Source organism: Blastomyces dermatitidis, assembly GCF_000003525.1.
Source record: "Blastomyces dermatitidis ER-3 genomic scaffold supercont1.11, whole genome shotgun sequence".
Classification (NCBI taxonomy): domain Eukaryota; kingdom Fungi; phylum Ascomycota; class Eurotiomycetes; order Onygenales; family Ajellomycetaceae; genus Blastomyces; species Blastomyces dermatitidis.
Window position 1 is genome coordinate 2,011,199 of NW_025544784.1, and position 27,989 is coordinate 2,039,187.

General features: G+C 47.2%; 6 protein-coding genes across 11 annotated transcripts; 2 read left to right on the forward strand and 4 right to left on the reverse strand.

Moving 5' to 3' along the window:
• The first annotated feature begins 194 nt into the window (after window positions 1-194).
• On the forward strand, window positions 195-3,088 carry BDCG_08636. 2 transcript variants are annotated; one of them, XM_045424422.1, is made up of 4 exons: window positions 195-516; window positions 599-1,078; window positions 1,194-1,341; window positions 1,487-3,088. In XM_045424422.1, the coding sequence occupies exons 2-4, from the start codon at window positions 1,053-1,055 to the stop codon at window positions 1,850-1,852; spliced, it is 540 nt and encodes a 179-aa protein (XP_045282625.1). In that variant the 5' UTR covers window positions 195-516; window positions 599-1,052; the 3' UTR covers window positions 1,853-3,088. The 2 variants fall into 2 exon arrangements, with proteins under 2 accessions (XP_045282625.1, XP_045282626.1); XM_045424423.1 differs by having other exon boundaries at window positions 493-1,078; window positions 1,487-2,991.
• Window positions 2,084-6,201, reverse strand: BDCG_08637. Of its 2 annotated transcripts, XM_045424424.1 has the most exons (4): window positions 6,142-6,201; window positions 5,356-6,027; window positions 3,969-5,241; window positions 2,084-3,906 (listed from the first exon to the last, which is right to left on the reverse strand). In XM_045424424.1, the coding sequence occupies exons 2-4, from the start codon at window positions 5,824-5,826 to the stop codon at window positions 3,524-3,526; spliced, it is 2,127 nt and encodes a 708-aa protein (XP_045282627.1). In that variant the 5' UTR covers window positions 5,827-6,027; window positions 6,142-6,201; the 3' UTR covers window positions 2,084-3,523. The 2 variants fall into 2 exon arrangements, with proteins under 2 accessions (XP_045282627.1, XP_045273139.1); XM_045424425.1 differs by lacking the exon at window positions 6,142-6,201 and having other exon boundaries at window positions 2,586-3,906; window positions 5,380-6,067.
• Window positions 6,202-8,631: 2,430 nt separating this feature from the next.
• On the forward strand, window positions 8,632-11,705 carry BDCG_08639 (ubiquitin C-terminal hydrolase; the record flags this gene model as incomplete). Its single annotated transcript, XM_045424426.1, has 11 exons — window positions 8,632-8,679; window positions 8,754-8,778; window positions 8,916-9,060; window positions 9,129-9,292; window positions 9,360-9,543; window positions 9,603-9,711; window positions 9,783-10,626; window positions 10,741-11,138; window positions 11,201-11,329; window positions 11,421-11,530; window positions 11,603-11,705. 11 exons carry the CDS (start codon window positions 8,632-8,634, stop codon window positions 11,703-11,705), a joined length of 2,259 nt encoding a protein of 752 aa, XP_045273140.1.
• BDCG_08640 (Sodium:dicarboxylate symporter family protein) lies at window positions 11,444-14,710 on the reverse strand. Its single transcript, XM_045424427.1, has 3 exons — window positions 13,574-14,710; window positions 12,607-13,390; window positions 11,444-12,507 (listed from the first exon to the last, which is right to left on the reverse strand). Exons 1-3 carry the CDS (start codon window positions 13,866-13,868, stop codon window positions 12,123-12,125), a joined length of 1,464 nt encoding a protein of 487 aa, XP_045273141.1. The 5' UTR covers window positions 13,869-14,710; the 3' UTR covers window positions 11,444-12,122.
• Window positions 14,711-16,263: 1,553 nt separating this feature from the next.
• Window positions 16,264-22,003, reverse strand: BDCG_08641. 2 transcript variants are annotated; one of them, XM_045424428.1, is made up of 3 exons: window positions 21,836-22,003; window positions 20,566-21,772; window positions 16,264-20,482 (listed from the first exon to the last, which is right to left on the reverse strand). In XM_045424428.1, exon 3 carries the CDS (start codon window positions 20,448-20,450, stop codon window positions 16,533-16,535), a length of 3,918 nt encoding a protein of 1,305 aa, XP_045282628.1. In that variant the 5' UTR covers window positions 20,451-20,482; window positions 20,566-21,772; window positions 21,836-22,003; the 3' UTR covers window positions 16,264-16,532. The 2 variants fall into 2 exon arrangements, with proteins under 2 accessions (XP_045282628.1, XP_045282629.1); XM_045424429.1 differs by having other exon boundaries at window positions 20,566-21,768; window positions 21,836-21,980.
• Window positions 22,004-23,024: 1,021 nt separating this feature from the next.
• BDCG_08642 (HLH transcription factor) lies at window positions 23,025-27,805 on the reverse strand. Of its 3 annotated transcripts, XM_045424431.1 has the most exons (6): window positions 27,664-27,805; window positions 27,111-27,486; window positions 26,181-26,614; window positions 25,277-26,041; window positions 24,799-25,038; window positions 23,032-24,705 (listed from the first exon to the last, which is right to left on the reverse strand). In XM_045424431.1, exons 3-6 carry the CDS (start codon window positions 26,461-26,463, stop codon window positions 24,338-24,340), a joined length of 1,656 nt encoding a protein of 551 aa, XP_045282631.1. In that variant the 5' UTR covers window positions 26,464-26,614; window positions 27,111-27,486; window positions 27,664-27,805; the 3' UTR covers window positions 23,032-24,337. The 3 variants fall into 3 exon arrangements, with proteins under 3 accessions (XP_045282632.1, XP_045282630.1, XP_045282631.1); XM_045424432.1 differs by lacking the exon at window positions 27,664-27,805 and having other exon boundaries at window positions 23,025-24,705; window positions 26,181-26,604; window positions 27,111-27,149; XM_045424430.1 differs by lacking the exon at window positions 27,664-27,805 and having other exon boundaries at window positions 23,025-24,705; window positions 26,181-27,133.
• Window positions 27,806-27,989: the final 184 nt, after the last annotated feature.

A 27,989-nucleotide genomic window follows, 5' to 3' on the forward strand; every position in this document is an offset into this window, starting at 1 on the left:
AGTGTGGGGCTTGAATCTGCCGAAGAAAAGCAAATAACGCAAGGAAGAATCAGATTTCTGTTGCTCTTTTATTTTATTTTATTTTATTTTATTTATTTTATTTTATTTATTTTGATAATTTTTTTCAGCTTCCATTACCACTTTTTTTTTTTTTTTTTTTTTTTTTTTTTTTTTTTTTTTTTTTCCGCCGGAAAGCCCAGCCTTCATATGACCATGGCGGAGCAACTTTCTCAGGCAATGAAAATGGCATGAAGAAAATTGTCCGTAAAAACTTGTCTGATCGCAATTTCAACTGACCCACTCGAATTCTTGAATCTCCTAACTATCTAGTAACTATCCTTAGGCTGAAGTCCCCCGAAGGAGTAGCTTTCAACCTTCCAAGAATGCTACCCCTCGGGCCTTCAATACCTCGTCTAATATCTGAGGCTACCCAGGCCAGGGTAAATCCGCATGTGCCCATAATTCATAATCACTATTATATTTTTTCCACAATTCACATTTTCTCTTCTACACACAGTAAGCTTGGTGGACTACACCATCTTTCAATTATTTATAATGGTTAAATAATACTAATTACCCGCGGCTCCTTGGGAATAAGAACCGCCTTGTTAGGGTAGCCAGAATTAAGGGCAGGGGCTACGGTTCCGTCCAGCACAGCTCTTCCGGGTTTCGAACTCGATTATATATTCTGAATGTTCGCGTGGAGGCTGTTCGGCGCCTTGATCTCTGTGCAAACGCCAAGTGACAACGACACTATAATTAGCTGCGGTTTGGCACTAGTGAGATGACGTCGCTCTGTTCAGGGGCTGAAACTGAGCCTCAAGATATTAAGTCTTTTATGATGTTATATCGCAATACCGACAGCCCCATTAGAGTTAATAGGTCTTCAACAAAGCCGGCGTGATATGCTTCTGAAGAAAGATTGATGTCAGAATAATTGCTGAAGTATATGTACACCTAGGTCTTCCAGCCCTTCACCAGCTAGACGAGCCATCCTATTCCATCGCTACCGACTTACCCTTCAGAATACAGAATATACCGAATCGTCCAAAATGCATGCTCTCATTGTTGTGGAAAAGTATGTGCAAGAATTACCTTTGCCCTCTTCTTATGGTTTGCCAAAGTGTATGATGTAGTCAGTTATAAGTGCGCTGCCAGTCGGACACCAGCATCTACTCTGACAATGACAATAGTCAAGTTAATCAGCGCCTCCTGGGGAAAATGCTCGAAATAAGGGGTATTACTCGTGACGTGGCTAGCAACGATCAGCAAGCCTTAGAATACTTGGGGCGGTGCATCCATGGCCAGCATTTGACAAGGCCAGATATCATCTACATGGATGTGAGTGCCTCTGACCAGACTACAGAAACCTTTCACGTGTGGCCTAAAAATTGTGCATTTCATGCATCAATCGCTATATGGAAGTCCTCAGACCATTTACATCGAGTCTGCTCATCTGACACTTTACTACGTACTGGTGTTCCAGGTTGGACGAGATGTTGTTCACGGCCCAGATATAACCCACATCGTCCGCACCCAAGCCCCCTTCTCAACCGACCCCAAAACTAAAGCTACACCGATTATAGCGATGACTAACTGGGGGATACCACCGGCTTATCCCAAGCATCTTTGGGATCTCTTCACCAGGGACGGCGAGATCCGTAAGCCATTGAAAGTGGCCGATGTTTTGCGGACAGCGAGGTCAGTCAAATTCGATCTGGTTCCGGCGACGAGGTTAGGCTACCCGGGCAGTAATCATTCCTTACCTGGCCACATCAATGGCTTGGTGAGAAGCCCAATATGGGGACCGATGCCCTTGAGGAATTATTCTGGTCCGAGATCCTTGTTATGAAGTATATCTATCGCTACCACACGAATTGGATTTACTACTCATTTTTCCTCTTTCCTATGTTATGATACTTAGTTTAGCTTATTCGACTTTTGAATATCCAAATCAACCAATGATATTCATAGATAATTTATTCCCGCAACAGAACTTTTTCCAACATACGACTCGATCGGTTTAAAATGCAGGCGAGTGTAGCCATGCCTGCTCTCATTTAAAAACCCCGTGAAATCTTTTTCTAGGCACAGTTCAATATCCGTGGAAGATGGGTGTAAAAGCCAGTCTTCTGAATTCCTGTGGTCATCCAAATTTTTGGGCAATTTTTATGTATATACGCAGCGAATATGTAGAGACCGAAAACAGCCCTCCACACGGTGCTACTCCATACTTCTCCTTGACTAGCGTCCAAGATGACCACAACTAACTGCTTAACTACGGGCTGTAACTGAGTTAACTATCCTGGATGACATCGTTAGCCGCAGCTGTTTGGAGAACAGTGCTTGTGCTGGTAAGGAACGGCCAACCGTGAACTGGTTGGATCTCTCTCACCCTAGAACGCCTAGGGATGTCCCGCCATTCCTGACTTCTCTATGCTTCTACTATCTCATTGGAATTTCAGCAATTTTCGTCGCCGCCAGATATGTCATCCGCTCATTAGAACCGGGAATATGGGTTTACTTTGCTTCCACAGTGTACTTTAACACGATGCCGGAGCAACTATATCCCTACCGCAACGAGTTGTCGCAGTAGGGATGTTCAGAGAACGCGCCGAAATTTCAGTCACCAGCATGGCAAAGCTGGATTTGTCGCTTCAGCAGTGATAGTGATGGCAAAACTGATCATGAAAAATGATTTGCATGTGGAGCCAGATGAGGACGGAAGAGGGTCAAGCAGCGAGATAAAGCCAGGAAATTGCACTATTGCTCACACCCCTCCACACCCCCCCGGGCATATACCGGGCCATCTATAGTCAATTAGATAGAGAATTCAAATACTCCGCGGGAAAACACAGTCAAAACAGAAACGACTCTACCAAGTCAAAACCCCAAGCGCTGATATCAACCACCGGACCCGAGTTCCAAGCCCAGTCCCAGGCCGCGTTGCAAAACGCACCCAAACAACCTCACGCGAAAAGACTCCTGTAATTAGACGAAGTTCATGCAATAGCTGAAAAATATAACTCTCATCATTCATACTCCTGTTCGCCAGACACCTAATGTAAAATAAAAATAAGAAAATCAGAAAGGGAAATTTAAATTTAAACAAGTAGCCAGCTATGACAAGTAAAACAAAGTCAAACTATCTTTCAAGTATACAAACAAAACGCTTCGAAGGAGGAAACGCAAGGAAAGTCGAGAGGGAGTATGGGGCAAAGGCAACAAGATATCTGTCGACTACGAGCTATCAAATTGAGCCGCACATCAATCAGTCTAGGAACAATAGGAACAGATGCAGAGAACAAAAACAATTCCAAAACTCCAAAAAAATCTAAACCAAAGTGGTAAAGGACGCAGATACATGCAACGACGAAGTTTGGCAAAAATCAATGTTACGGTGTGCAACTGTGCTGGGTATCGTATCGGTAATTGAGACAAACAAGAGGTAATATATCAAGTGTACAAGATCGGCGGAGACGTCATATCCCCCAAAGTAAATGGAAAATGGAGACATGATATGTCATCCATCGATAGATTCTAGAAGTCCTTGGGTCCAATTCTTTAGCTGTTCGATTTTATCGAGAAGTTTATCCCACAGGGATGGTGAGCTCTTAGAAGAGGCGTCGCTGTCTTGCCCACCATTTTCGGATATAGAGGTCGGGTCTGGGGCATCGGCAGATATCGTTACTGGTGGCTGGTTGGGTGCATCTGTATGAGGCTTGGAGGTAATAGCAGCATTGCTAGGGCTCGTGCTAATAGGCGGATCGTCTGGGGTTTCGGCACCTGGAGAATTTTCTGGAGAATGAAGACCTATAGGATTTAGAGGGAGGCGGAGAGTCCCGTTATTTGGATGGGGTTCTATTTCTAAGGAATCGCAGACGATATTATATACTTCGATATTTTCTGGCGCGCATTCTTTAGTTAGTATTCACTCAGCAGCAATGTTTGTGACGGATGAGACTTACGGAAATTTTTCATACGACTATTTGGGTTGTGAGGGAACTTGGGGCCGCGAGCAACAAAAATGGATCTCATGAGAGGGTGCTCGTGGTCATATCCATGTAGGCCTCTCGGGTGATAAACTTCGTTGTTCTTTTTTGCCTCCTTAACATCGAAACTCGTTCTTTCAACAATGGCCCACCCTGTTTTGGGTATTACCCATAGCGGTGCGATACGATCGTTACGGGAGAAGTGATAGCGATCAGGCATCGTTTCCCGGGTGTAAACTTCGATTGAATCGCGATATGGCTTGGATGATTCAGCTAGCTGCTGCTTGAGGGTTTCGAGGTCTTCAGGCCGTTTGGGCCGTATGCCCCGGAGGGGCCACCCATCGAGGCGATCCACCAAATCAATATTGATTAGATCCTCCAACTGGACCAAGCGATCCGTTGAGGTGGTTGCCATGCCATGGTCAGATACAATGACCACATTGACGATGTTAGTCAGATTACGGTCATGAAGCCCCTGGAAAATATTTGCAAGCATTTGATCTACCTGAGCTATCGTATTTCGGATTTCAGTGCTATTCGGGCCAAAAGTATGTCCATCCGCATCGATGTTAGGCACATATGCGGCTATGAGTTGCGGCCGTCTACTAGTGGTTGGTGGCAAGTCTTCAGCTTCTTTGTCGCCCGGCAAGTCCAAAAATGAGATCACTCGGTTGGCTTTTTGAACCAAGTCTTCCTTCCCATTGTATTTATCAAGGTACGTGGGTTCAATGCTGCCGATGTGGGCTTCGGAACCTGGCCACATATGGATGGCTGTCCGAACGCCCTGCTTTTCAGCTGTCACCCACAATGGCTCTGCATTCCACCACTTCGGCTGCATGCTTCTGGCAGGATCAGTATAATAAAACTCTTCCCCAAGGGCAGGATCCCAGAAGGTGTTACCCACAATACCATGGCTTTCAGGGTGAAGCCCAGTCACCAGGGTAAAGTGGTTAGGAAAAGTTACGCTAGGGAAACTGGGAAGCATGTATGACGGGGACACTCCGTTAGCGATAAATGAATTGAGCATTGGGGTAAGACCGCGATTGAGAAAGTCGGCTCGAAATCCATCCAAGGAGATAAGAATCGTCGTTGGGAGGAAAAGAGAAGTACCATTCGATAAAATAGTGCGTTGCCGGCGAGAGGTTCGGAAACCAATTGACTCCTTGTACGCGCCCAAGAAGAGAATAAGGAATAGAATTATAATACTCAAAGATAACAGGGCTAATTTCCAACACCATGAACTTCTGGACTAAAGTCGAAAATAAATGAGTTAGTTCCCCGGTAGGCCAGCAATCGCACGGCCGGCAAGATATTGCGCCTCATGGAGGCGATCAAAGAGGGAATAAACATAAAGAATACATACTGATTTGTAGTTACAACTACCTACCGTAACATGGACCAAATCCGATGATGCCGCTGATGAGTCGGAGCTTGCATCGTCATGAAAGGTGCCTTCTTCCATTTCGAACATGAGGCCCTCTTCCTCTCCTTTGTCGCCCATGCTCTTTATCCGTTCTGCTCTTCGCTGTAAACGCCGCTGTCTTCTCCTCTCCTGTTTCCCAATGCGCACGCTGTTGCCATTTTCATGACCAAATATTCTCCGGAGCCCATGCGTTGGGCTCTTCTTTACGAGCAGCCGCTCACGTTCTTCCTCCTCCTCCAGAACAGTTCTATCGTGCTGGGACAACTCCAAGGTCGTCCTAGAGCCTTTTACAAGCTCATCATCTTCCGAGTCCGAGTCCTGATCCGACAGTGATCTCAGAGAACGAACATCATCGTCGTATGCGGCTGGCGAGAGAAGCGACGAGCTGGACGGAGGTTTTCGAAGGGACATTGTTTCGCTGCAAAAATAGGATTCCGCACACAATTGGACTTATTTTCCAGCGTTGTTGGATATTCACATCGTAAATTTGTATTAGCCTCGCTCCATGATGCTGAAGGGATGCTGAAGGGAGAGCGCAACGAGGGTGTTGATAGCGGTGTGTACAGCGTAGTTCGATCTTTTCGAAGATGTTAACTGTGCCAAGCAAACTGACTACCTCCTTACCTCCCATTAGTTACTAGTTATTAATAGATTAATCCCTAATAGTGGGTTGGTTAAACCACCACTATCCACTATGCAAAATATCATCACTTTGCCAATTCTCACATTTTTTTCATCATCATTCATATGTTATCATCTAGTTATCTTAAGATGATTGAAAGATCTCAAGAGATTGAAAAATATATAAAGGCTGTTATAGTTACACGTTGTGTCAATATGTTTGTTTGGATCATATTTGCTTAGTCAGAAAAAACGGTCGAAGGAGCCGATAATGTTGGCCGTTACGGCCGTTGCGGCTATTGGCTGTGGCGATCTCCCTAGATCACGTGACCAACCACTATTTAAGCTCTTTGTAGATAGCTCTTATCAATACAACCTTCAACTATCCTACAGATAAACGCGGAGATCACGCCAGCTTCGTTTCTCTCCAGGGTTCCTACGAAATGATCCCTATCAATTCGTGTCTTTTACACTTTACATGGAGACGTCACTTCCCATCCATTGTAACATTGGTACCATCAAGGCATCTCTCACAAGAGAAATGCACACCCACTATTTTAAAAACATTCCACACCTCACGGCCTCGACACAAGAGGGACAAAAGCCCTGTAGCTTCTGAAACTTGCCCCGAAGTACAAAGCCCCGAAGTACAAATACATTGAGGATTGCGAACGGCTAGAGCGGTACTGTCCAGGTGGCTTTTATCCTTTAAAGCTTGGTGATCGACTCTGTGATGGATGTTACTCTATTGTCCAGAATCTCGGATTTGGTGGCAGCTCTACAGTATGGCTGGCTGCTGACCAGAAGCAACAGGAGTTAGTTGCTATCAAAATAAAATCCGCTGATTCTGTCTCAAAGTCTCAGGAAGTAGATATTCTAAAACATCTTCCTCCACACCCATGTGATCAGACAGCTGCTGGACAATTTCATTGAAATTGGTCCCAATGGAGCTCACAATTGCCTGGTCATGGAAACAGCTAGTTGTAGTTTGATGCAGTCTTTCTTGACAAACAAAATGATGAATATAACCTTTCATTCCCCAGCGAAATTTGGACCCTTGGATGTACTATATTTGAAATCATTGGTAGTGGGGGCCCCTTTAGTACCTTAGGTGGAGGCATACTCCAGGATCAAGTCAGTGTTCTGGGAAAGCTCCCTGATCCATGGTGGTCACAATGGGAGTCCAAAGCCGATTTTTTTAATGAGGATGCAACTATTGATATCATGACTGGTGCTCCTTTCCAAGATAGCGGCTGATAGCCTGGAAGAACGGTATGATTGATTTGTTAATGCAGCTCGGCGGCGATCAGACATGGAAGAGCAGGGGGAGGGGGAGAAGAAGGCTTTCCTGCATATGATTCAGATGATGCTTCAATATTTACCAAGTGACAGGGCAACCATTCGGGATGTTGTTGAGTCTGAGTGGATGCAAAAATGGGCGTTCCCTGCAAAGCAGGAAATTAAATTTTTAAAAGAAAAAATCAGAGATAACAATGCTCAAATAACTATGAAATTGTTCTATTCATCAGAGAGAACGATTCTCATGAAGAACCTATTTAGAGAGCTATAGAGCTACCATCACTGTCAATGAGAAAGTTCCGAGCAGTGATGAAGATTCTAATCACTCGACTTTACAATCTTACGTCTACCGTCCCTGCGTGATCCCCGTCTTTGCTTAAAATGTCTATAGCCTGCCGGAGTAGTCAATGAAGGACACTTGTGCTTCCATTCTGCATGGAATTCTCCGACCAATTTCTTGCAACCTGGAATCAGATTGCTTCACAGTTGCCAGGTAGACTCTCATGAGATGAGACATGATTCTTCAGAATCTCTTCATCCCCTTGCACTTGAATCTGAGAATGCAGTATCTTCTTAACTGGCCACTCCTCTCTCGTCCGATTGTATACAGCTGAGATTGCAGGAAATTCAATATATCTGAAATAATATAATAATTATAATTAATATTTTATTATTACTGATATTATTTCTGATATTGATACATATTATCAGAAATAAAGAGACAGAGAAATAAATCTCAAGAAAAGAAAAGTTTTCAATAAGTGAGCGTTACTAAGCATGGATTAAATGGTCTGACATATAGTTAGTTAGTAGTATTAAGTTAGAGTACAGAGTACTCTGTTGCATCTACTAGATATCTTGAAATTTTTGTCAAAAAAACGCTTCACAGGCTCCTGATGGCAGTTGAGTATTTCCACATTAATAATCACATCGAATAATACACATTTAACTGGACGTAGGGCCCACCCGTGGGCTGAAGGGCGTGATCTAGCCTACCACGCGGCATGGGTATATACGAGGTGGTGACTCAAGCGAGCCTTGCAGAACGAACGTCCGTCCCCCATACTTATACTTATACATCGTGGGCCGTCGATCCCGAACACCCGACAGCTGGGAACTAAAAACTACATACATAAATTTCTATCTATGATTTCATATCTGCAACGCGCTGCCGCCCCGCTGGCATCCTCGACCTTGTTATATTGCCCATGGTCATCTCTCACTGTTGGTTGAGCTTGATCCCACTCCGCTGTTTAGTCCAAAGGCCATCATTATTGAAAGCCAAGGTTTGGCACCATGGCTACGCAAATGTCCCAAGGCGGGCAGCCTCAATTGACGGGAGATGTGAGATTTCTCTCTCTTAAAATGCAAACTATTCATGAAGAGGAACAAACATCTCGAACTGATTTGAGAAACAGGAATCCAAGCCTCTGGCCACCGATTGTAAGGTTACCCGTTTTCTTTTTCTTTTTCAATCTATTTTTCAATCTGATTATATTCTATCCTGAAGACCGTGTACCCCGATGTCGTCAAGATCCAGGAGGAAACGTGAGGCTTATTAATTCCATGAAATATTACAGGTGAAGCCATGATGGCCAAGTTGCTTCCCGTCGACCCGACCTTGGAGACGGCGCATGAATCCCATTTCACCTGGTGCTTACCCAATTGGACGGAATTAGAAAAGACAGAGCTGAGCCCGAAATTTGAGTGCGGTGGATCCAAATGGTAACTATGTGGTTCCCTTTGGGAAATGTGTATAGAATTTTGGACTATCCCTGGTCTAATCCGAGTAGGCGAATACTCCTCTACCCACGCGGAAATAACCAGGATCAGCATTTATCTATCTACCTTAAACATGGCTTCGATGATGGAGAAATGCCAGAGCACTGGCATGCTTGTGTCCAGTTCGCTGTAGTCCTGTGGAATACCAATAGTCCGGAATCCTACATCTCACAGAGTAAGCATCCATACGCTCCTCCAACCTACCCTTTTAACGTCAACGTCTTAGCTTAACATTGCTTCAGATGCAAACTTCCGTTTCTCGCCTAATGACCCTGATTGGGGCTTCACAAAGTTTTGTGAACTTCGAAGGCTGTTAGGCCATCTTGGGGATAAACCATCCCTGCTGGGTAACGATGAAGCAAATATCACAACTTATATTCGCGTAATCCGAGATCACACCGGATCCTTATATCACACGTTTTACAAGTACGTATCCTCCTCATTTATTGGTCGTTCTGAACCACAACCTAATGTCACAACAACAGCTACGACTCAAAGAAAGTGACTAGCTTCATTGGTTTGAAAAACCTCGGCTCCACTGGTTATCTAAACGTTATATTGCAGTGTTTTTACTTTACGAACAGCTTTCGCAAGGTACGCCGGCCCGTACTCGATGTATATGTCCATATTATTCATTTTCAGGGGCACTAAGAGGCAGCATCTAGGCTATCTACCAATTACCACTTAACCATGAATCCAATAGGAACACGTTCTTGTGGGCATTGCAACGTCTTTTCTACTCTCTGCAGACCGATGATAAGCCAGTGTCACCGCTGGAGTTCACCAAGGGACTTGGATGGGCCCCTCAGCAACTCCTTATGCAACAAGACGTCCGGGAGATGGCTCGATTGCTCCTATATCGATTTACGAAGGAGCCCAAACTTCCAGACATCTTTCGCGGCAAAACAAATACCTATACTACCATCGACGGCGCCCAACAATCAAGAATAGAAGACTTCTTGGATATCAGCATCAATATCCAGAATATTCGCTCCCTCGAGGAAAGCTTGGCAGAATATATCCGCGAGATAGTTGATGAGGAGCGGACGGAAAATGGTATTCGAAAAACTACTAGTGGTGTTCTCTTTGAAACCTTCCCTGATGTTCTCTATCTGCACTTGAAAAGATATGCGTATGACATGGCCCAGCGCCGGCTCATGAAAGTCAATGATTTCTTTGCCTATCCGGAAGAATTTGATGCTTCTCCATATCTCTCAGCTGACACCGACAGGTCTGAATCATGGGTTTACCGATTGACCGGTGTTGTCGTTCATAGCGGCGGTGTTAACGGCGGAAGGTACTGGGTCTTCTTGCGACCTGGAGCTAACCTGCCCTTTTATAAATTTAACGATGACCGGGTTACTGGTGCCATGTTAACGAATGTCATGGAAGACAATTACGGGGGGGACGGACAGGCAACGAACGCATACATGTTAATTTATGTCCGGAAATCAAGGATAAACGATATTCTTGCTAGCGTTACCGCAGCCGATGTGCCTGCATATATCGGTAGGTGTTCTGTAAGCTCCTGCCGCCTTATCCTCAACAACTCCGTTGGTATTTCTTTTTCTTTTTCTTTTTCTCTTTCAATCCTTCTAACATGTACTTTTAAAATACAAATAGGAAACGGATTGGTGGAGGAACGGGAAATGGCTGCACGTCTCAAAAAGGAGAAGGAAGAGGAACGCCTCTACCTACACACCGTCTTGGCTTCAGCCTCCCAGTTCCGCCTCCATAGCGGATTCGACATGACTAGCCCCGGCGTGGATAATGGCACACGACCACCCTGCGCATCCGCAAAGATACATCAGTTAACGACTTCACGAAATCCGTTGCTCAGAAGCTGGCAGTGGACCCGGGACGATGTACCCTGTGGATTTGCCTCAATCGCCAGAATGGAACACGCAGGCCTCACGAGCCTTTACTTCGCGCCAACATTACCATCGCGCGGGCATGTCTCGACGCAAATTTCACTGGAAGCAACCCTCGTATATGGGTTGAGGTTAGCCGAGTCGTTGCAGGTGTACCAGCCCCATTGCCTCAGGTGACAAGTGGAGGAGACACGATCTTAATATTTATCAAGAACTTCGACGTGATGAGTCAGACGCTGCGCGGTGTCACTTCACTCTACGTTCTGAAGGATAGCACAATTCGTCCCCACATCGTCACTGTCATGGGATGGTCAGAGGATACGAGGTTTTCAGTTCATGAAGTAAGAATTGAACGCCTGTCTTTCTTTTTTCTTTTTTCTTTTTCTTTCCTTTTTTCCTCATCCCATTCGGCTGACCGCGCGGAACCCGTAGGAAGTAAAACCCACAATGATCCTCAACGTGGACCCTAATTCAACTTTCGAACGGGCCGAACTTGGAAATGGCGATATCCTCTGCGTTCAAAAGCTGGTAAAGCCCAGCGAGTAAGCATTCTTTTCCTCTCCTTCCTGCGCCTTCCCTCCCCATTAATCTCAACTGACCTGCTGATTTCAAAGCTTTTACCCTATGGCCAGGTACCCTCCAAACTTGTTAGCCAAAGATGTATTACAGTACTTTGACAATCTCAGGAATGAGCGGAACAGGCTAAAATGCACATGAGCAAGAACTTGGCTTTCATTTTTCTCCCCAGCCCCAGCGCGAGGCTAGTATTACGCGTGAAATAGGACCTTGACGTCAGTTTCCGCTGGATATATGGGGTGCTGAGAATTGGTACGCGCATGCTCTGCTATGTCCGGCTTATATTCCGCCATTGGCATAAACTATGAACTCGGGGTTGACTAGGGCCCGGTCATTTTTCAACTCCACTAACTCCGGACATAAGGGAGATGCTACACAGGCGCCGCACACAATATATATATATATATATATATATATAGATCTTATGTATGTTCCAGAGTACAGCATTGGTTAAATACATGATAAGCTCGAACCTTTCCAACCCGGCTCACCCCCTCCAACCCCGTCTTTTTTTCTTTTTTAAATAATGTTATTTTCTGTTTTGGCTTATGTACTTATTTAAACTTGGCTGTTTCGCTTCGCGTTTTCATCTTGCGCAGACGAATCAATTATAGTACCATCAGCATCAACAATCGGGTCTCTGATGCCAGTGATCTTGGCGACAATGGCACCACCATAAAGATCACCGGTGACATTGGTCATGGTTCGGAAACGGTCCATGAACCAGTCAATGGCTGTGATTACTCCGTACATGCCCGTCACCTCAACGCTGATACTATTGGCGATCATGATAATGAGGACAAGGGAAGAGCTTGGGATTGGTGTTGTGCCGATCGAGGCGAGCGTCGCGGTCAAGAACACTACGACGTACTGGCCGGCACTGATGACCTGGCCTTGCGTGGCTGCGAGGAAAGTTACGGTGATAGGGAGGTATATGGCAGTTCTGTGAGGGAAAGGGGAAGGAGAAAGGGACGTGTTAGTTTTAAACGTACGTATCCACGGATGTGCCCATAGAGGAAATGTAGTAGAAAAAATCACATACCCGTCCATATTGACCAGAGTACCAAGCGGAATTGCAAACTTGGCTATAGTATCTGGCACCTTACGAGCTGCAAGACACTTCAGCGTTACCGGCATAGTACCTGCGGACGATGCCGTGCCCCATGCGGTGACCCACGCGGGTGAGTTTTTCATCCAATATGCGAAAGGATTCTGCCTCATAACAGCAAAGTAGAGGATGGGGTATATAATAAAAAGCTGAATGGCCATGCCGGAGAGACCCGCTCCGATCAACAGACCCAGATTGATGCCAACCTCCTTGATATCGAGCTTGAACAGGTTCGGCATGATCAGGAAGAAAATACCGATGGGCGCCATGTTGATGAGGAACGTAATGGCAACGGTGATCAGCCCTTCAATCTCTCTCACGACCTTCAGAATCGAAGAGGTCGCCGGGTCCCGAATCATATAGCCGAGAATAATCGACACCACGAGCACACCCAGGAGGATATCATTAGCGAACGCCGCGACGATGTTGTCCGGCACCAGCGTCTCGAACAGCTCGACGACGATATCGTGTGCTTTGTACACGGATCGTGAGTCAATGTCCTTCTGCAGGTCCTTGTCGATAGCCCGCGTCTCTGGATCGACTTCAGTGAACTGCTTGGCCCAGACCAATGACACGAGGATTGTACTGTGCAAGATGGCGACCAGAGTGGTGAAGAGATAGTACCCAATCGTCCAGCGGGCAAGGAGAGCGCCACCGCGCGACATCTCCCGCAGGCGCTGGACGGCGAGGATCAGAGAGACCACGATCAAAGGCAGGACTAACACGGAATTAGCACAAGAACGGTCAACAGTCAAAAGGTTTATTTATCTTCCTCTCCTTTCTTTTATGTTTTTATGTTTTTATGTTTTTATGTTTATTTTTATTTTTTTTATTTTCCTGTGTTTTCTTATAATTATATAGTTTTGGGGTGCAAGAGTGGTGTGTGGTTCTCACTACTTACCGATCATCTTCAGCGCGCGCAACCAGACTTTGCCGGGAATGCTACACAGGTCGACAGCGGCAACAGGCACTTTTTCCACGGTTGTGTTCACCGCGAAACCGATCGCGATCGCGATGACCGCGGAAATGAGAATCTGGTATACCGAGCCGGGCGTCTTCACCTTCTCCCACAGCGTTTTCTTTGGCTCTTCAACGGTCTCCATTGTTTCGACCACTCCAGGGCTTTGGACTTGCTTCAGGTTCAGGGGCTCGTTCTTCTCCGTAGACCCTGTCTCCCTCAGTTCGTTGGACGACATAGGCTAACTCTGTGGATTATTAGAAGACCTTGAGATGGGATAAGGGGGCCGAAGTCTGCCTAAGAAGAAGACGGGATGGGGAGGACCAGGGGGAGGGAGGTCGCCAGCAGACAGACAGACAGACGATGGGAGGAAAAAAGAGAGGAAAGAAAAAGAGCAGGGTTTGCGGGAGAGGAGGGTGCGGGCGACTGGGGATCTTTATTCACGAATTCTCAAAACGCGCTACTTGTCCCCTATCTTCCAAGAAGGAGGAGGATTATTCTTGTTCAGATCCATCATCAGGACAATCGTGGAGACAACCAGCAGTCTGAACATGCCAAGTTTCGATTCAAGCTTGGGGAAGGGTCAGCGTGATGGCTGGATACGGGAGATATCTGCCAATCCTCTCGTGAAGACAGATTCAGGCGGCTGGAGACTGGGATCTAAACCATGCATCCAGGGGTGGGACGCCAAGGACCGTTTCCTACACGCCACGCCCGAATCAGGCAAAGCATGAAGCTGCTTCACAGAGCGGACCGGGTGAGCCTTGAGCCCTGAGGGTGGGCAGGAAATGCGCGAGGGGGCAAAAGCGAGCGACTCCGCCACCAACCGCGTCCCCGTCCGCCGCAAACGGTTGGCAGGGTGGATGCGATATTTGTTGCTCTATAACTTAGCCATCTCTTTATTGTTTGGGGTTCCAACTTCTAATAAGAGAGGGATTAAAATATTTAAGCTCCTAAGCTATGCCCCACAGCAGTCAAAGAAAGGCAAATTCTACTGATCACTGATAACAGAGATATGGCAGGAGTTTTCAATGTGATTTCCAACAAAGGGAAACTAGAAAAATAAAAAGAAAAAGAAAATCCCAGGAATTATAATTATAATTATTATTATTCTCACGATTTAGTCCTTCATTATTGCTGTTCATGGTTGGTTCGATGCTCACTCACCTACAGTTACCACTTCCATCCCTGCGCCAAGACGTTGCGCCGCGCTCAACCTGGCCGTTTCCCCCGCAGCGCGGGCATCCGCTCATTGGCGGGTGGAAACATTTATTGCCGTGCTGTCAGACAGACACTCAGACACTGCTTGCTTGGTTGGCGTTGTGTCACCATGGGATTTGGTTATTATTATTATTATTATTATTATTATTATTTGGGAGAGGAGAAAACTGACGAGTTTGAAGCACTGCGCAACCGAGCAAGTTTTACCAGTCACATGCAAAAGCGCATAAAACAAGTAACTAACCCGTCCACGCATAAGGAGGATCCATGCATCTAGGTTCCATCCCGTATTATTTCTTGTCCCATGTTGAGCAGAGATGTCAACACACCAACCACCATAGGAAAAATATAATATACATACAACGAAAAGGGAGGAGAAAATAAAATATTATTATCATGATCAAGGTAAGAAATGCCGACCGACAGCGCGAAATACTACCTCAAACTAACCCCACACACCCCATCGCATCGGCCACAAATGAACTTTTCTCGGCAAATAATGCTCCCCGAATTCTCATTATTATTCTCATTCTCATTCTCTTTCTCTCGGACTCCAGCTTGCGAGTTGCAGCCCAGCTTGCCAACAGTCGGCCCGCCAAACTAGCTGAAGGAACAAGCGTCCATTAATATCCCATCCCCACAACGCCACCTCCATTCAATTTCCCGCTCCGAGTTTGACTCGAGTCGGCCCAGGCTGGTGGGCGGGGAGCTCCGCCGAGCATCAATTGGGTTTGGCGTGCCCCCGTTCGCTCTCTTAAGCTCCCCGCTGGCCCAAAACTTGCAGTACAGTACTCCGTACTATATAGTATAGTGGTTTAATAAAATCATAATGTTACATTTCCCGGAGGATTTTATTCCTGCTTAGCTCCGCTGCTAGCCCGAGAGTCACACCACCTGGGGGGTGGGGGGTGGGGGGTGGGGTGGGGGAAGAGACAGACCAAGAGCAAGCACTACAACTACGCTACGTATGCCTTCTGGCCTCGCTTTGCCCGTATAGAAGCGTATTGACCGAGGTTGAGCTGCAGGCGGAATTTATCAATATTCACGATTGCTTGGTTGGGGAAATGGAAACGGGCAAAGACGAGACACACAGCCCACATGGGCAGTGGCATGGCACGGCTGGTTTGCCTTTTGTGTTCATCCTAGTTTCGGGCTAGAAGTTCAGCTTATAAGGCAAATCATAATAATAAGCATGATGGTGAAGAAAAAAGTAAAGTGGTTGGGCAAAAAAAAAAAAAAATACAGAAATATAAATAAATATAGATAAAAATAAATAAAGATAAAAATAAAAATAAACCCCGAACAGAATCATCATAGAGAACAAGGAAGCAAGGAAGAAGGAAACTGGTGACAGGGAACAAGGAAGGAGGAAAGTTTGAAATATCTTCCGATCAAGGGGGTAACTTATTATATACTATACACAATCTGCACAAAGAAAGCTAAACTATACTACAAGCGATGTAGGTATCCAACATCCCATTATTCTTTTCAGCAAACTCAAAAATCACATAAACATCACAACAAATCCAAGGACAACCAGACAGGCCCACCAAAAAAAAAAAGCACAGCAAAGAAAGACTCCATACCATCCATCTCCCCACATGTAGAAACCCATAATGATAAATAATTAAAACATCATAAAATCCATACCCTCTCCCCCCCCACTCCTTTCCCCCAGATATCATCTAACCGTCAACCAATTCCTCCACTCACACCGACACCCCCCATTCCCACCATCAAACCCACCAAATGAAGAACCACCACTCCCACCACCAAGCAACGTCCCCGGCCTAACCAGCTGGCCCCCAAACCCGCGATCCTCCACCTGCAGCTTCTTCGAACTCACAATGTACCGCTGCTCCAAATCCAGCTCGTAGCAATACACCATCTTCGCCCTGGGATTGCCGCCATGTCTGTCCAGCACGATGGTGATAGGATAAGGGAAGGAGCCCGGGCGCGTGAAATCTGTGCCGGACGGCTGGAGGCCTGCCGTGGAAGACTCTGGCGGGGAGGAGGAGGAGGCAGCAGAGGATGACGTTGGCGACGACGGTATCACTCCCATCCCATTCCGCGCGGGCTGCGTCCAGATCTGCACGAGGAAGCGCGTCTGCGTCCAGGTGCAGCGCACGCGGGCGGCGGAGCGCGTTGAGCCGCCGTTCTCGTCGTCGGGAACCACGGAGAGGACGGAGTCGTTGTTCAGCGGCCTGTCGGCTTTGAGGAAGATGGAGCGGTCGTAGAACGTGTAGAAGCCGTAGTGCTCGGTAGGGAGGCCGCGGTCGTACAGCCGGATTGGCTGGGCGATCGGCAGCGGGAGGAGGTTTGCGGGCGCCGCGGCCCCGTCCGGGTTGTGTGCTGGGTTGGGGATGGCGTCGCGTAGGTCGTCGGCGTCCATGCCTTCAAGTTGAGGTGGAGGTGTGTCCGCGCGTCGCTCGCGGCTGGATATCGTTATTGGTTCTGGGGAGAGGAAGGTTGCAAGGAATGGGGTGTCTTCCCCTGCGAACGGCCCGGTGACTCCATCGGTCGTGTTTCCGAGAAATTCCTGCTCTTCGATACTTGGCGGGGCGGGAATAGGGGAGAACCCGCCGCTCCGCTTCTGCAGCGATTGACGACTATCGAGAGATTTGGGGGAGGCGCCCGACTTGCTCAAAATGGTGAAGACCGACCTCTTTCGAGCCGCCTGATTGGAAGGGACTGTGCTGTGAGCAAAGGTGCCGTTCCGGAAATTTATCTGGATCCTGAAGTTCGGTTGGTCCGGGTCGAACGGCTTATTGGCATCCTGGTTTTCTTTGGGTAATGCGCAACTCCACACGGTTGGCGGGCGTATACACCCTGAGTTCGCGACCGCTGCATTCGGGCCCGCAATGGTTGAAACCCCAGTTGGCATGGGCGGGTAGCCGGTCAGGTTCAGCCAGCGCGATTCGGGGGTGTCATCACTCTTTTTCGTGAGCGTAACCGCGAGTACAACACTGACAATGATAATGGCGATCAAAATAGCTGCAATACACATGTACCACCGGCGTCTCTTTCTGCCTTCCCGACCGGATCTACCAAAACATCCTCTGTTGTTCAAACAGCCCCTCCCGCGCCACAGCCCTCCAACTTTCCTAGCCATTCGATCTTCTCGCTCTAATCTCCGACGCCTAGATTCGCTATTTGCTCGTACATCCACCGGTCTTTCGACGTCCGACAGGCGGACAGGGTTGTTCGGCAGACGGGGCGGTAGAACTCCTCGTGGAAGGGGTTCGTTTCTGGCACTATACGTTGCTGCAGGGGGCTGGGGTTGCTGAATGCCAGATAATAGTATTCCACCACCTCTTGACGTCATTTGTGCCTGCGTCTCCGGGGATAACGGTCCTGGCGATTGGGGTTGCGGGTGCAAATCTGAAGGTAAGATAGCCCTATATCGCCTAAGCTTCGTGATCTTCTTAGGCGGAGAGTAAGGAGGAGGTTGGATGCTTGAGTTTCCCACGCTTAAACTCGGGGAGCTGTCAAAAGGGTTTGGTGAGGAAGATACACGTCGAGGGATCGGTGGTAGAGGCGCCGTCTGCCCAGCTTGGAAAGGCCCTATTGCCGCAGCTCTGAGCAACGGAGTAACCGTAGCTTGACGAACGTTAGGGGAAATATCTGGCTCGTCCTCGATCACGGTTGAATCAGAATTCGACCGCTCCCTAGGCTCTACTCCGCTCCTCAGGCTATCGACAAATCGTTGGAAAAACGGGTTGTTTGGATTTTGATTCTCAACCTGAACGTTCTCGCCAGGCACCGGTGGGAAAGCTGCGATGTAGTTTCTAGAATACCCAGTGCGTGGACTCGTAGATGGTAAGTGTGGAGGACTTTGTTTATTAGTAGAGTAGTCATGTACGCTCTGGTGAAAATGTTCCTGTGTATAGCCAGCAGAAGTAGGGTTCGAGATCATGAAAGGAATAGTCTGGGCGGAAACCGTGGAAATGTGGGAAGCTTTATCCCTTGATTGGCGTGAAGATGGCTGTGAACAATCATCAGCGTCATCATCATCCCATTCAGAAGCGGATCCTTCACGTTCGACACGCGGTTTGCCGACCGTGCCCGCGGCAGATGACCAAAGGCTCTCTTTCTCCTCCGCGCTGTAAGGGGTATCTGGTGAAAAGAAAGAAACTTCCTCCACCACACGTTTCTCTCCGTCCCGATTACTGTCAACCTGTAGTGACTGTGACACAGCAAACGGAAACGCGGGAACAACCGGCGGTGTTTCATCTTGGGGCGACCTAAAACTCATTTTGCTCGCCATGGTGTTTGAGCGTGAAAGGAGCGGAGAAAGTAATAGGTTCCACCATCCCTGCGATCGAGGCCTTGTAGCGATGGTGTCGATGCTATATCTGCTGGCTATTCCCGCATGCAGTCTGCTTTCATCTGACATGGATCGTGGACGCGCCGTTCGTCTACATACAGGCGAGTCATCCTCGATCACAGTCCCAATAGAGAACGCGCGATTTCTTCGCGCGGGCGTCGTCGTCGTCGAACCTTGGTCGACAAATACATCACTAGCCTCAGTCTTGGTGAAAGAATGGGACGCAGGAATCGCCGGGACAGGTGGAATGATAGATGGTGGACGACCGTCTTTCGCCCGTGGCGTAGGTTGAGAATAGATGCTCGAAGCGGGTCGTGCACGCCGCGCTTCGGGGCTTCCGCTACTGAAGCTGTCCCAAGGATTATCTTCCCTGGCAGGCGTGATGATGATGGTTGGAGTAATAGGTGTAGAATTTGTGCTTTTCTGGCTATTTGGGCTGCCAATGTTGCTTTTAATCGGCGTGCTGCTATCATCTCCGAGCCGTTTGGTCTTCCCCTGGCCTCCCGCGTTATTGTACGGAACCCTTAGCCCAATCATAATCGGGCGATCGGAAGGGGATAGATCCTGTGATTTGCTAGGAGAACCGGCCCGCAACGCATCCAGAGGAGATTTCTTCATCTTTTTAACATAGTTACTGGCCTGTGGGCCCTGTGTGGCCTCTCCGACATTGTCTTTGATTTCCTCATACCCCTTTGCTGACGATATTCTCCGCTCCGGCAACAGCCTGTTCCCCTGTGCCTGTACTGGTCTCGCAGTTTCCGTCCCCTTCGAGAGTAACCGTAGATCATTCAGGTCGATAAACCCCCTGCCAGCCGACTGTCGACGTTTCGACACTGCGTCTCTTCTATACTTGGGCGTATCATTGGCGAAGTTCGTGACGAGGTTGAGTCCGGGACGCGTCTTCTTGTTTGTTGTGGCTTCTTTGGGGTTCCGCTTCATAATAGTCCGTCCGCGTTTAATTGAATCCCAACGGCTAGGGCGGGGAGCTTGAGAGGACTCGCCAAGAAGTTTCTGTTTATCCTCCGTTTGGCTATCGAATTGCGTTGCATTGTCGGTTTCAGACTGTGTTTTCCCGTGGGTCAAATAGTCCTCAGACGAGGCAAAGGGGTTGTCTTTGTCCGGGGCTACCAATTGTGAGCTTCCGGGCGATTCGAAGGGGGTGTATATTTCTTCGTTAATAGGCGAAGACAATGGGAATATAGGTATATTCTGTGCACGGAGATGTGAAGCGGCCAACGGCGGCACCCCGTATTGAGCGTTATTATTTCCCATCTCGGCTATATCATAAACGACAAGACGATGGGCTAAAACAGGGCATGTTGAAGTCAGTACCTCTATGCATGCATATTCTTTTCCGATGAAAGTAGTCAAGGTAGGAAATGCTTACCATCATATATATCAACAGAGATATTTGTAGCAAATGCAACAAGAGTATTGGATCATAAAGCTGACATTATAGGGAATTTTTTCCAATATTAGAAACTCCTCACAAGGACAGAATGAGGAGAACAATAACAAACAATGAAAATAACTGTCACTGTCACTGTCACTGTCAGTGTTTATGATAAATGAGTTGTTGTCTTGTTGCCAGTGAAATGAAAGACGAACATCTATTGAATGACAATATCAATGAAATAGGCTATTCACATAGCACAAAAGAATGGAATATTCATTTAATATTTGATGTGATCAAAACAACAGAAGAAGCATGCATTCAACAGAATAAAATAATATAATCTAAAAAATGAGAGTGTAGTGTTTATGTGAGAGTAACAAGTGACAAGAGAAATAGAGAGAGAGAGAAGGAGAAGAGAAAGGAAAAAGGAGAAAGGAAGTTGTCAGAAGAAAGAGAGAAAGAAAGAGAGAAAGCAAGCAAGCAATAGTAGTTAGTTACACATCTCACAAGCAACACCAATAAGAGAGGGAAATTGATCAATGAAGAGCAAATTCAAAACTTCTCCCCATCTCTCTCTCTCTCTCTCTCTCAGCAGCCAGCAGCCAGCAGCCAAGCGGATGCTGATACAAGAATAGATCCAAATGTCAGTGGGGATAGACAGTAGTAGTTACACTACTACTACCCTCTCCTTTGGCGCCCACGAACGGCGGCGCTCCGCTCAATATGCCAATTTCCACAACAGGTGGAGATGAGAACGGACACAATTTATAGAGAGAAACCGGGCAGCCTTTCGCTCCCCCGAACAACTCCAGCTCCAACCGTGGATTTTTCCTAAAGCATCAAAGGGGAAGTGAGATTCCCACTTCTCTGGTCTGGTCTGGTCTGGTCTGGTCTGATCTGATATGGCATGCAGTGGAAATAGCGCTGGGATGGAGGAGCAAATGGCATCTGGTAGTTGAACTCGTTTTCTGGCCCGGCGCTACGAAAAGAGAACCCCCGAATAACAGACATGTAAATCATGGGACTTACATGTAGGGTTGTAGCTCTAGGCCAACTCTGCATGAAGAACAGTGGAGGAAACAGTTGGAGGGAGGGAGGGTGATTCAACATAAATGCAAGAGTTGGTTGGCTAAATAATCGAGTGGTTTAAAAATCCACAGTGTTGGGCGCGTGGATTGTTGTGGATTGTTGTGGCTTTCTGGCGGCGGTTAGGGACAAACGAAAGGTTCTTGGGGCGGGCGTTGATGGGTTGTAACTATACCTAGTAACTAACTAGTTAACGCTGTGGTCTGGGGCAACAACCTTTGATGAACAGCATCCTATCCTATCCTGCTTCTAACTCGTTTTTCCTCACAACGTAGGCAAGTTACATTTATTAACTACGGAGCGGAGCAGTCACGTTGAGGTTGTTGGTTGAAGGCGTTGGCCAATCACGCGATCGGGATCGTCCTCGCAGGCTTGGTTGGGCGGCAACGGGAAATTAGTCATGCTGGGCGCTTAAAAAACGATATCCCAATATCTATGGCAGCATGGTATGATACAGTGGAAACGTAACCGTTGCAAGATAATAATCATGAGGCAATAACAACAGTCTGCATCTTATAAAGAAAAGGGAAAAATATAAATGTATATAGTTCGCCGTTAGGAAATGAATCCCTTTCACTATTCCATCCCCTACACACGAAGTACCGGCTTCGATTGTGCATATTTCACAATTTCATGATTTTCACTCGTTTGACTCGGTTGCATGCGCAGTGGACCATCACTAGAGCCTATAGGCAAAGCAATATGTGGATTTGAAGAGTTGAATGATATAAAATGACATGACATAATGTATATATATATATTTTTTTCTCCCCCTTTTCAAAGAATTCTGCGTTCTGTGGAGTGAGTCGTAGAGAAAAGCTAAAAGAGGATAGATATATAAATAAAATAATGGATAAATAATTGAAGAGAATTGAATCATTAGAAAAAAAGGAAATGTAAAGTTGAATATCAATTAAAAAAGAAGGAAAAATAAATAAAATCAGACATCATAGTATGTAAGTAGAGCCCAAAAAGAAGAAGAAGAAGTCAATAGATATGAGCGGGCACGTTGATTGGGGTATAGTAATGGCCTTGAGAGGTGAAGATGGATTTTGAGAAGAGTAGAGTAAAGAATAGAGAGATAAGAAAAGTACAGAGAGAAAAAAAGGAACGGAAACCAAGAAGAGTGGACAAGTCTGTGGAGTATAGGGTGAGAGAAACAAAAGAAAAAGAACCAGCCAGGGAGCACTGTAAAATGGGCCAGAAAATGAGGAAATGAATAAGACAAAAAGTGTAAGGAAAAGGACAGCAGCAGAGACTAAGAGACAGGTCATCAAGGGAATCGGTATCAGATCAGGAAGTGTAAATTAAATCAAGCCCAGAAAAGGAAATGAAAAGAGAGGGAGGTGAAAAAAAAAAAAAAAAAAAAAAAAAAACTCCGAATCCAAGACCCAAAGACGGTTTTTTTGCCTCCCTTTCCTTCCCGTGTCCGCATATTTCCATCCAAAGAAAGAGAGAAAAAAAAAGAGATGATATCGAAATTGAAATGAAAGGGGAAAAAAACCATGAAAATTGACATGAACAAAAACGAGAGAAATGAACCACGGGAAATAAGAAACGGATATCAAAAAGCAACTCCCCACGCTAGCAGAAATAAATATAAGCCAGACAGCCAGTCAGAGAGGAAGATCGTGTGGCGTATTTTTGTTTAAACCAGTGGGTGCGCATATAATATCTGTGTCATTCCCCTGGACAGGGCTCTTCTCGTTAAAGGCACCAGTCTATCAACGTTCCACCTAACGTGCATAGAACACCGGTCCATCGCATCGCAATCGCATAGTATCGCGTCGTATCATGTCGTATCAGCCCATCTGACATTTTGCCCCTGATGATGTTGGCAGCCTCATCCAGTGTTCGTTTATTTTTATTCAAGTCGGGACTATCCGCTTGGTTGGCGGTGATTTTTTTTTTTCTTTCTTTTTGTAATTGACGCCCATCGTGCAGGACGGGTGACATAAACAGGGTATGACATGGTAAGACAAAAAACACCACGCTACGTTACAGCGTGTCATGCCATAGCGCGGAATATACCATGGGGCTTCGCTGCTATTAGATTTACACGGTGGTGACAGTAGGCTAGCGGGCAGGTGGAAGGTGTTGTCGATGTCGCAAGTAAGTCGGTCAGTAAGGTTGGCGAGTTGACAGGTAGGGATGGAAATCGATGTGCATGCATCCAGGTAAGGAAAAATCCTAAACCATCTCCCCCATAGTAGCTAGTTAACGCGGTTTCGAGTTGAAGCGTTTTTGTTGTGGGGCCGATGTATATCATTCATGTGCGTCATGGGGAATCGCAGCGCCGATGTCGACATTTAAAGCGATGGTCGAGTGTTACTTTTGGTTCTGTCCGTTAGACGACTTAAAACAAGCCGGTCGATTGGGGTGAAATAAAGAATGGCGTTAATATAGATAGGTGAATCGTCCTGGAGAGGGGCAAAAGAAAAGAAAAGGAAAGAAAAGGAAACATTCAGTCAAACTCAGGCAGGCGCTTAAAAATATAGGAGTCGTTGCAGTGGTATAGATCGAAAGCGGTCCTGAAGCGATGCTGTCCAACCTTCCCCGGATCAAAAGTAGCGGACGGGAATTAGATACGAAAACAGTATTACAGTCCAGGTAGTCAAACAAAATAATAATAATAATAATAGGTAGTAGTAGCAGTGATAATAATCGTAAAACACCCTCATCGCCGGCCCTCGGTATACTGTACACCTTGCATTGGTGCCAGGGAGCCGTTCATCAGCGGCGGGAGAGTTCTCGCTGGGTCCATGGAGGGGAGTGGGGGCTGCACAGCACCGGGAGAAGAATAGGGGCTCCCGTGGCCGTTACTATACATCTGAGGCTGTGGATGGGAGTGTGGATGTGTACCGTTTGTTTGCTGTGGTGGTGCGCGGTCATAGGTAGGCTGGGGGTGATGGCCATTTGTGGTTGATTGGCGTTGTAGCTGCTCATTGAGCTGTTGGCGGAGTTCCGCGACCTCGGCTTTCAGGGTGACGGATTCGTGACGGCTTTGTTGAATTGTTTTCTCGAGCTGGCCGATGTATTCGATTGCTGGTATCCGTTAGCACTGGTATTCCTTTGTAAAATCGGCTTGATATTTCGTATTTTTAGTTGAGGGGCCGTTACGTTAGGGTTGGCTTTTACCTCGAGTTAGAGTTTCCCATTTACTGGACTTGCTGCTCTGGTTTGATGGCAGCCGTGAACGTAAAAGTTCAAAGCAGTCTTTCATTTCACTACGTCTTTTGCGCTCTGCCAGCTTGTGCGTGACGCGCAATTCCGGGGTTCTACTGTACGGGGTCGCGCCGTTGGGTGACTCCGGATCGCCCATTAACTCTCTAACCTGCTTCTGCTGTAGGGAATGGTGATGGACATTTTGTGGCAGTTCTAGCACAACAGTAAGTTAGTACTGAATGTGCCCATACATACATATATATATATATATAAAAGAGAAAAAAGAAGAGAAGAAGAGATATAAAAAATAAAAATAAAAAAAATAAAAAAAAAATAAAAATAAAAATAAAAATAAAAATAAAAATAAAAATAAAAAAATAAAAATAAAAATAAAAAATAAAAAAATAAAAATAAAAAAAAAAAATAAAAATAAAAAAAAAAGAGGACCAACCTTGTTGGCCATGTGGCAGTCTGGAATCTGTCGTAAACACACTGCTGGCCAGAGACTCCGTGGTGCTACCTCTCCGGTTGAACTGGGACGAGGGTTGGCCACGGGCGCTTTCTTTATCGGATGACCGGGCGACGTCGGGGTCAGGAAAAGCATAGGCCTGGCCTGCAGTGGGCGATTCTGCATTGTAAATCTCTGCGTGAGGATTGTTGGAAATGGCGGGGGCAGTCCTCCGCACAGGAAAGGAGCGGTGTTGACCCGTGTTGGGGCCCAGTGGGGAGAGTGGATGGCGTTGTTCACCGCTGTAGCGGGGCCCGCGTTGGCTTGCTACGCTTGAATATTCCCCGGATATGCCACGGTCGCGCTGGAGGCCCGAGACAATAGACGACTGAGAGGCATTGGTGCTGTGGTATGGCGAGGCTTGGTTTATGGCCAAGGAGCCGATGCCCTGGTTCATTCGACTATCAATGCTGCTGCGGCGGGACTCGGGGAACTCAGCAGGGGGTCGTTGGACGGCGCTGTCAAAGTTTTGGTTTATAGAAGGGAGCATAGCGTTTGGCTGGTGCATGGAGTAGGTGGGGGACTGTTGTTGGGAGGATGGCGTAGCAGAGGAGGGAGTCTGTGGTTGTTGATCTTTTGAGGACTGCCGTTGTGACTGGGGATGTTTTGGAGAGTGTTGAGAGGAAGTCATGTAGGTATATTGCGCATAGCCATTGGTGCCGTTGGTGCCATTGGTGCCATTGGTAGTGTTTGAGTAGGTGGAGGAGCCTAGATGAGCAATGGATTAGTATACATATACACAGATATAACACACATATATATGCACATGTATATTCATATATTTCAATATAATAAAAATAGACAAGTTGTATAAAAAGGGAACAAAAAAAAATCAAAAACAACATACGGGCACTCTGGGGCATGGACCAATTGCCGGAGTCCCGCTCGACGGTGTTCATGGAGGCCTGCGCGGGCGATTTTTCTGCGGGGGCAACAACACCATTGGCAAGATTGCCGAGAGACATACTGGCGGTAAGGGTAGAGATAGAAGGCAGTTTCTGGACCTGCTGAACACCAGCACCAGCAGCATTGCTACTACCACCAGCACCACCAGAGGCGGCAGCGGCCTGGGGAGTCTGCTGGCCGGCCCTTGGTTCCTCCCATGGACGACGCGCAACCGAGACGTCCATCTTCCGGAGCGAGAGATGAGGTTGGTGTGTTTTTCCAAAGCGCCGCAGGAGGAGGGACTGGAGGAGAGGAGGATTGGGATGGGCGACAAGGTTGACCTGGCTGGCTCTTGGGGACGAGAGGGAGGGGTTTCGGGTTTATGGCTGTCCTGTCCTGTCCAGGCTGAGTAAGATTGATATCGAGAATGTTGAAGAAGCAATTTGATTTCGTTAGGGGGGGGAAGATTGTCGAGGAGGAAGAGGATGAAAGGACGAGGAGAAGAGGAGGAAAGGAGGAGGAGGGCTGATAGGTTGCCGAGCTGGAAGGGCTGGCAGGGCCAAGCAAGCCAACGAAGAGAGAAGCACGAGGGGAGGAGATTCGGAAGAGACTCAGAACAGAAGAACCAGCGCGAGAATCAGGGGATTGAGATGGGATATTATTCCACAGAGTGCACAGCTGGAGGAGAGGAGAGGAGAGGAGAGGAGAGGAGAGGAGAGGAGAATGGGAGAATAGGAGAGTAGGGGAGTAGGAGAGTAGAAGAACAGTAGAATAGAGGAGTTGGAGAAGAAGTGTGCAACAGAGGAGAGAAGAAGAAGAAGACGACGAAGTGGGGAGGGGGGGAGGACAGACACAGAACGGGCGATGGAGAAGAATAGCTGGGGTAACTCACCCAGCGCTGGCTTGCTTGGTTAGTTACTCAGTTGCCCGGGGAGAAGACAGCACCACGAAGGAGGAGAGATTGAGAGAAGATGCATCAGACAGACAGACAGAGAGAGAGATAAAGAGAGAGGGGAGAAGAAAAGACAGTCATGTAGTCAGGGTAGTCAGACAGGTCGGACAGACACACACAAACACAGATACAACAACTCGATTCCCTTCAGGCTCTTGCTGAAGAAGACAGAACCGAGCTGGCACGTGGCGGCAGAACGGGGTCCAAGGCAGTTGGAGCCAGTTGCAGCCAGTTATAACCCTAAGGACCAGTTCGGGACCTGTTTGGGGCCTCTTTAGAGCCTGTTTGGGGCTGGTTGGGAGTGGTTGGGGGTTGTCTGGCGTGGTCGTTAGGGTGTTGTTAGGGGGGGGGGGTTTGTTAATATGGGGGGGGGGGAGGGGCGGGGGGGGGTTAATTGGGCTAATTATTGGGGTGGGTTAGGGTTTCTAGGATGGGATGGCAAGAATGGGCTAAGGCTAGCACCGATACTAGTTGGCCGTGGCTTGCTACTTACATCGGCTTTTTATTTTTAACATCCTCGTTTATCCTCGTTAATCCCACCACTCTTTAGTGTCTGTCTCTCTTCTCTCTCTGTCTGTGTCTTGTCTTCTGTGTCTGCGTGTAGTTTATTTGTTTACTTCCTATATCTACCTAGACAACTTCGCCCAAACCATGGCTGTCTCCAAAGTATGTACTGAGCCTGTACAGTACCTGTGCACACCCAAGCATCCCCGGAGCTGCGGGTTGCGGGTTGCGGGCTGACTCGCGCCATGGATCGAGATAGACTGTGTCCCAGCGACCAGAATGCAGTTGACGACAAGACATTATTGGGCAGCCTGT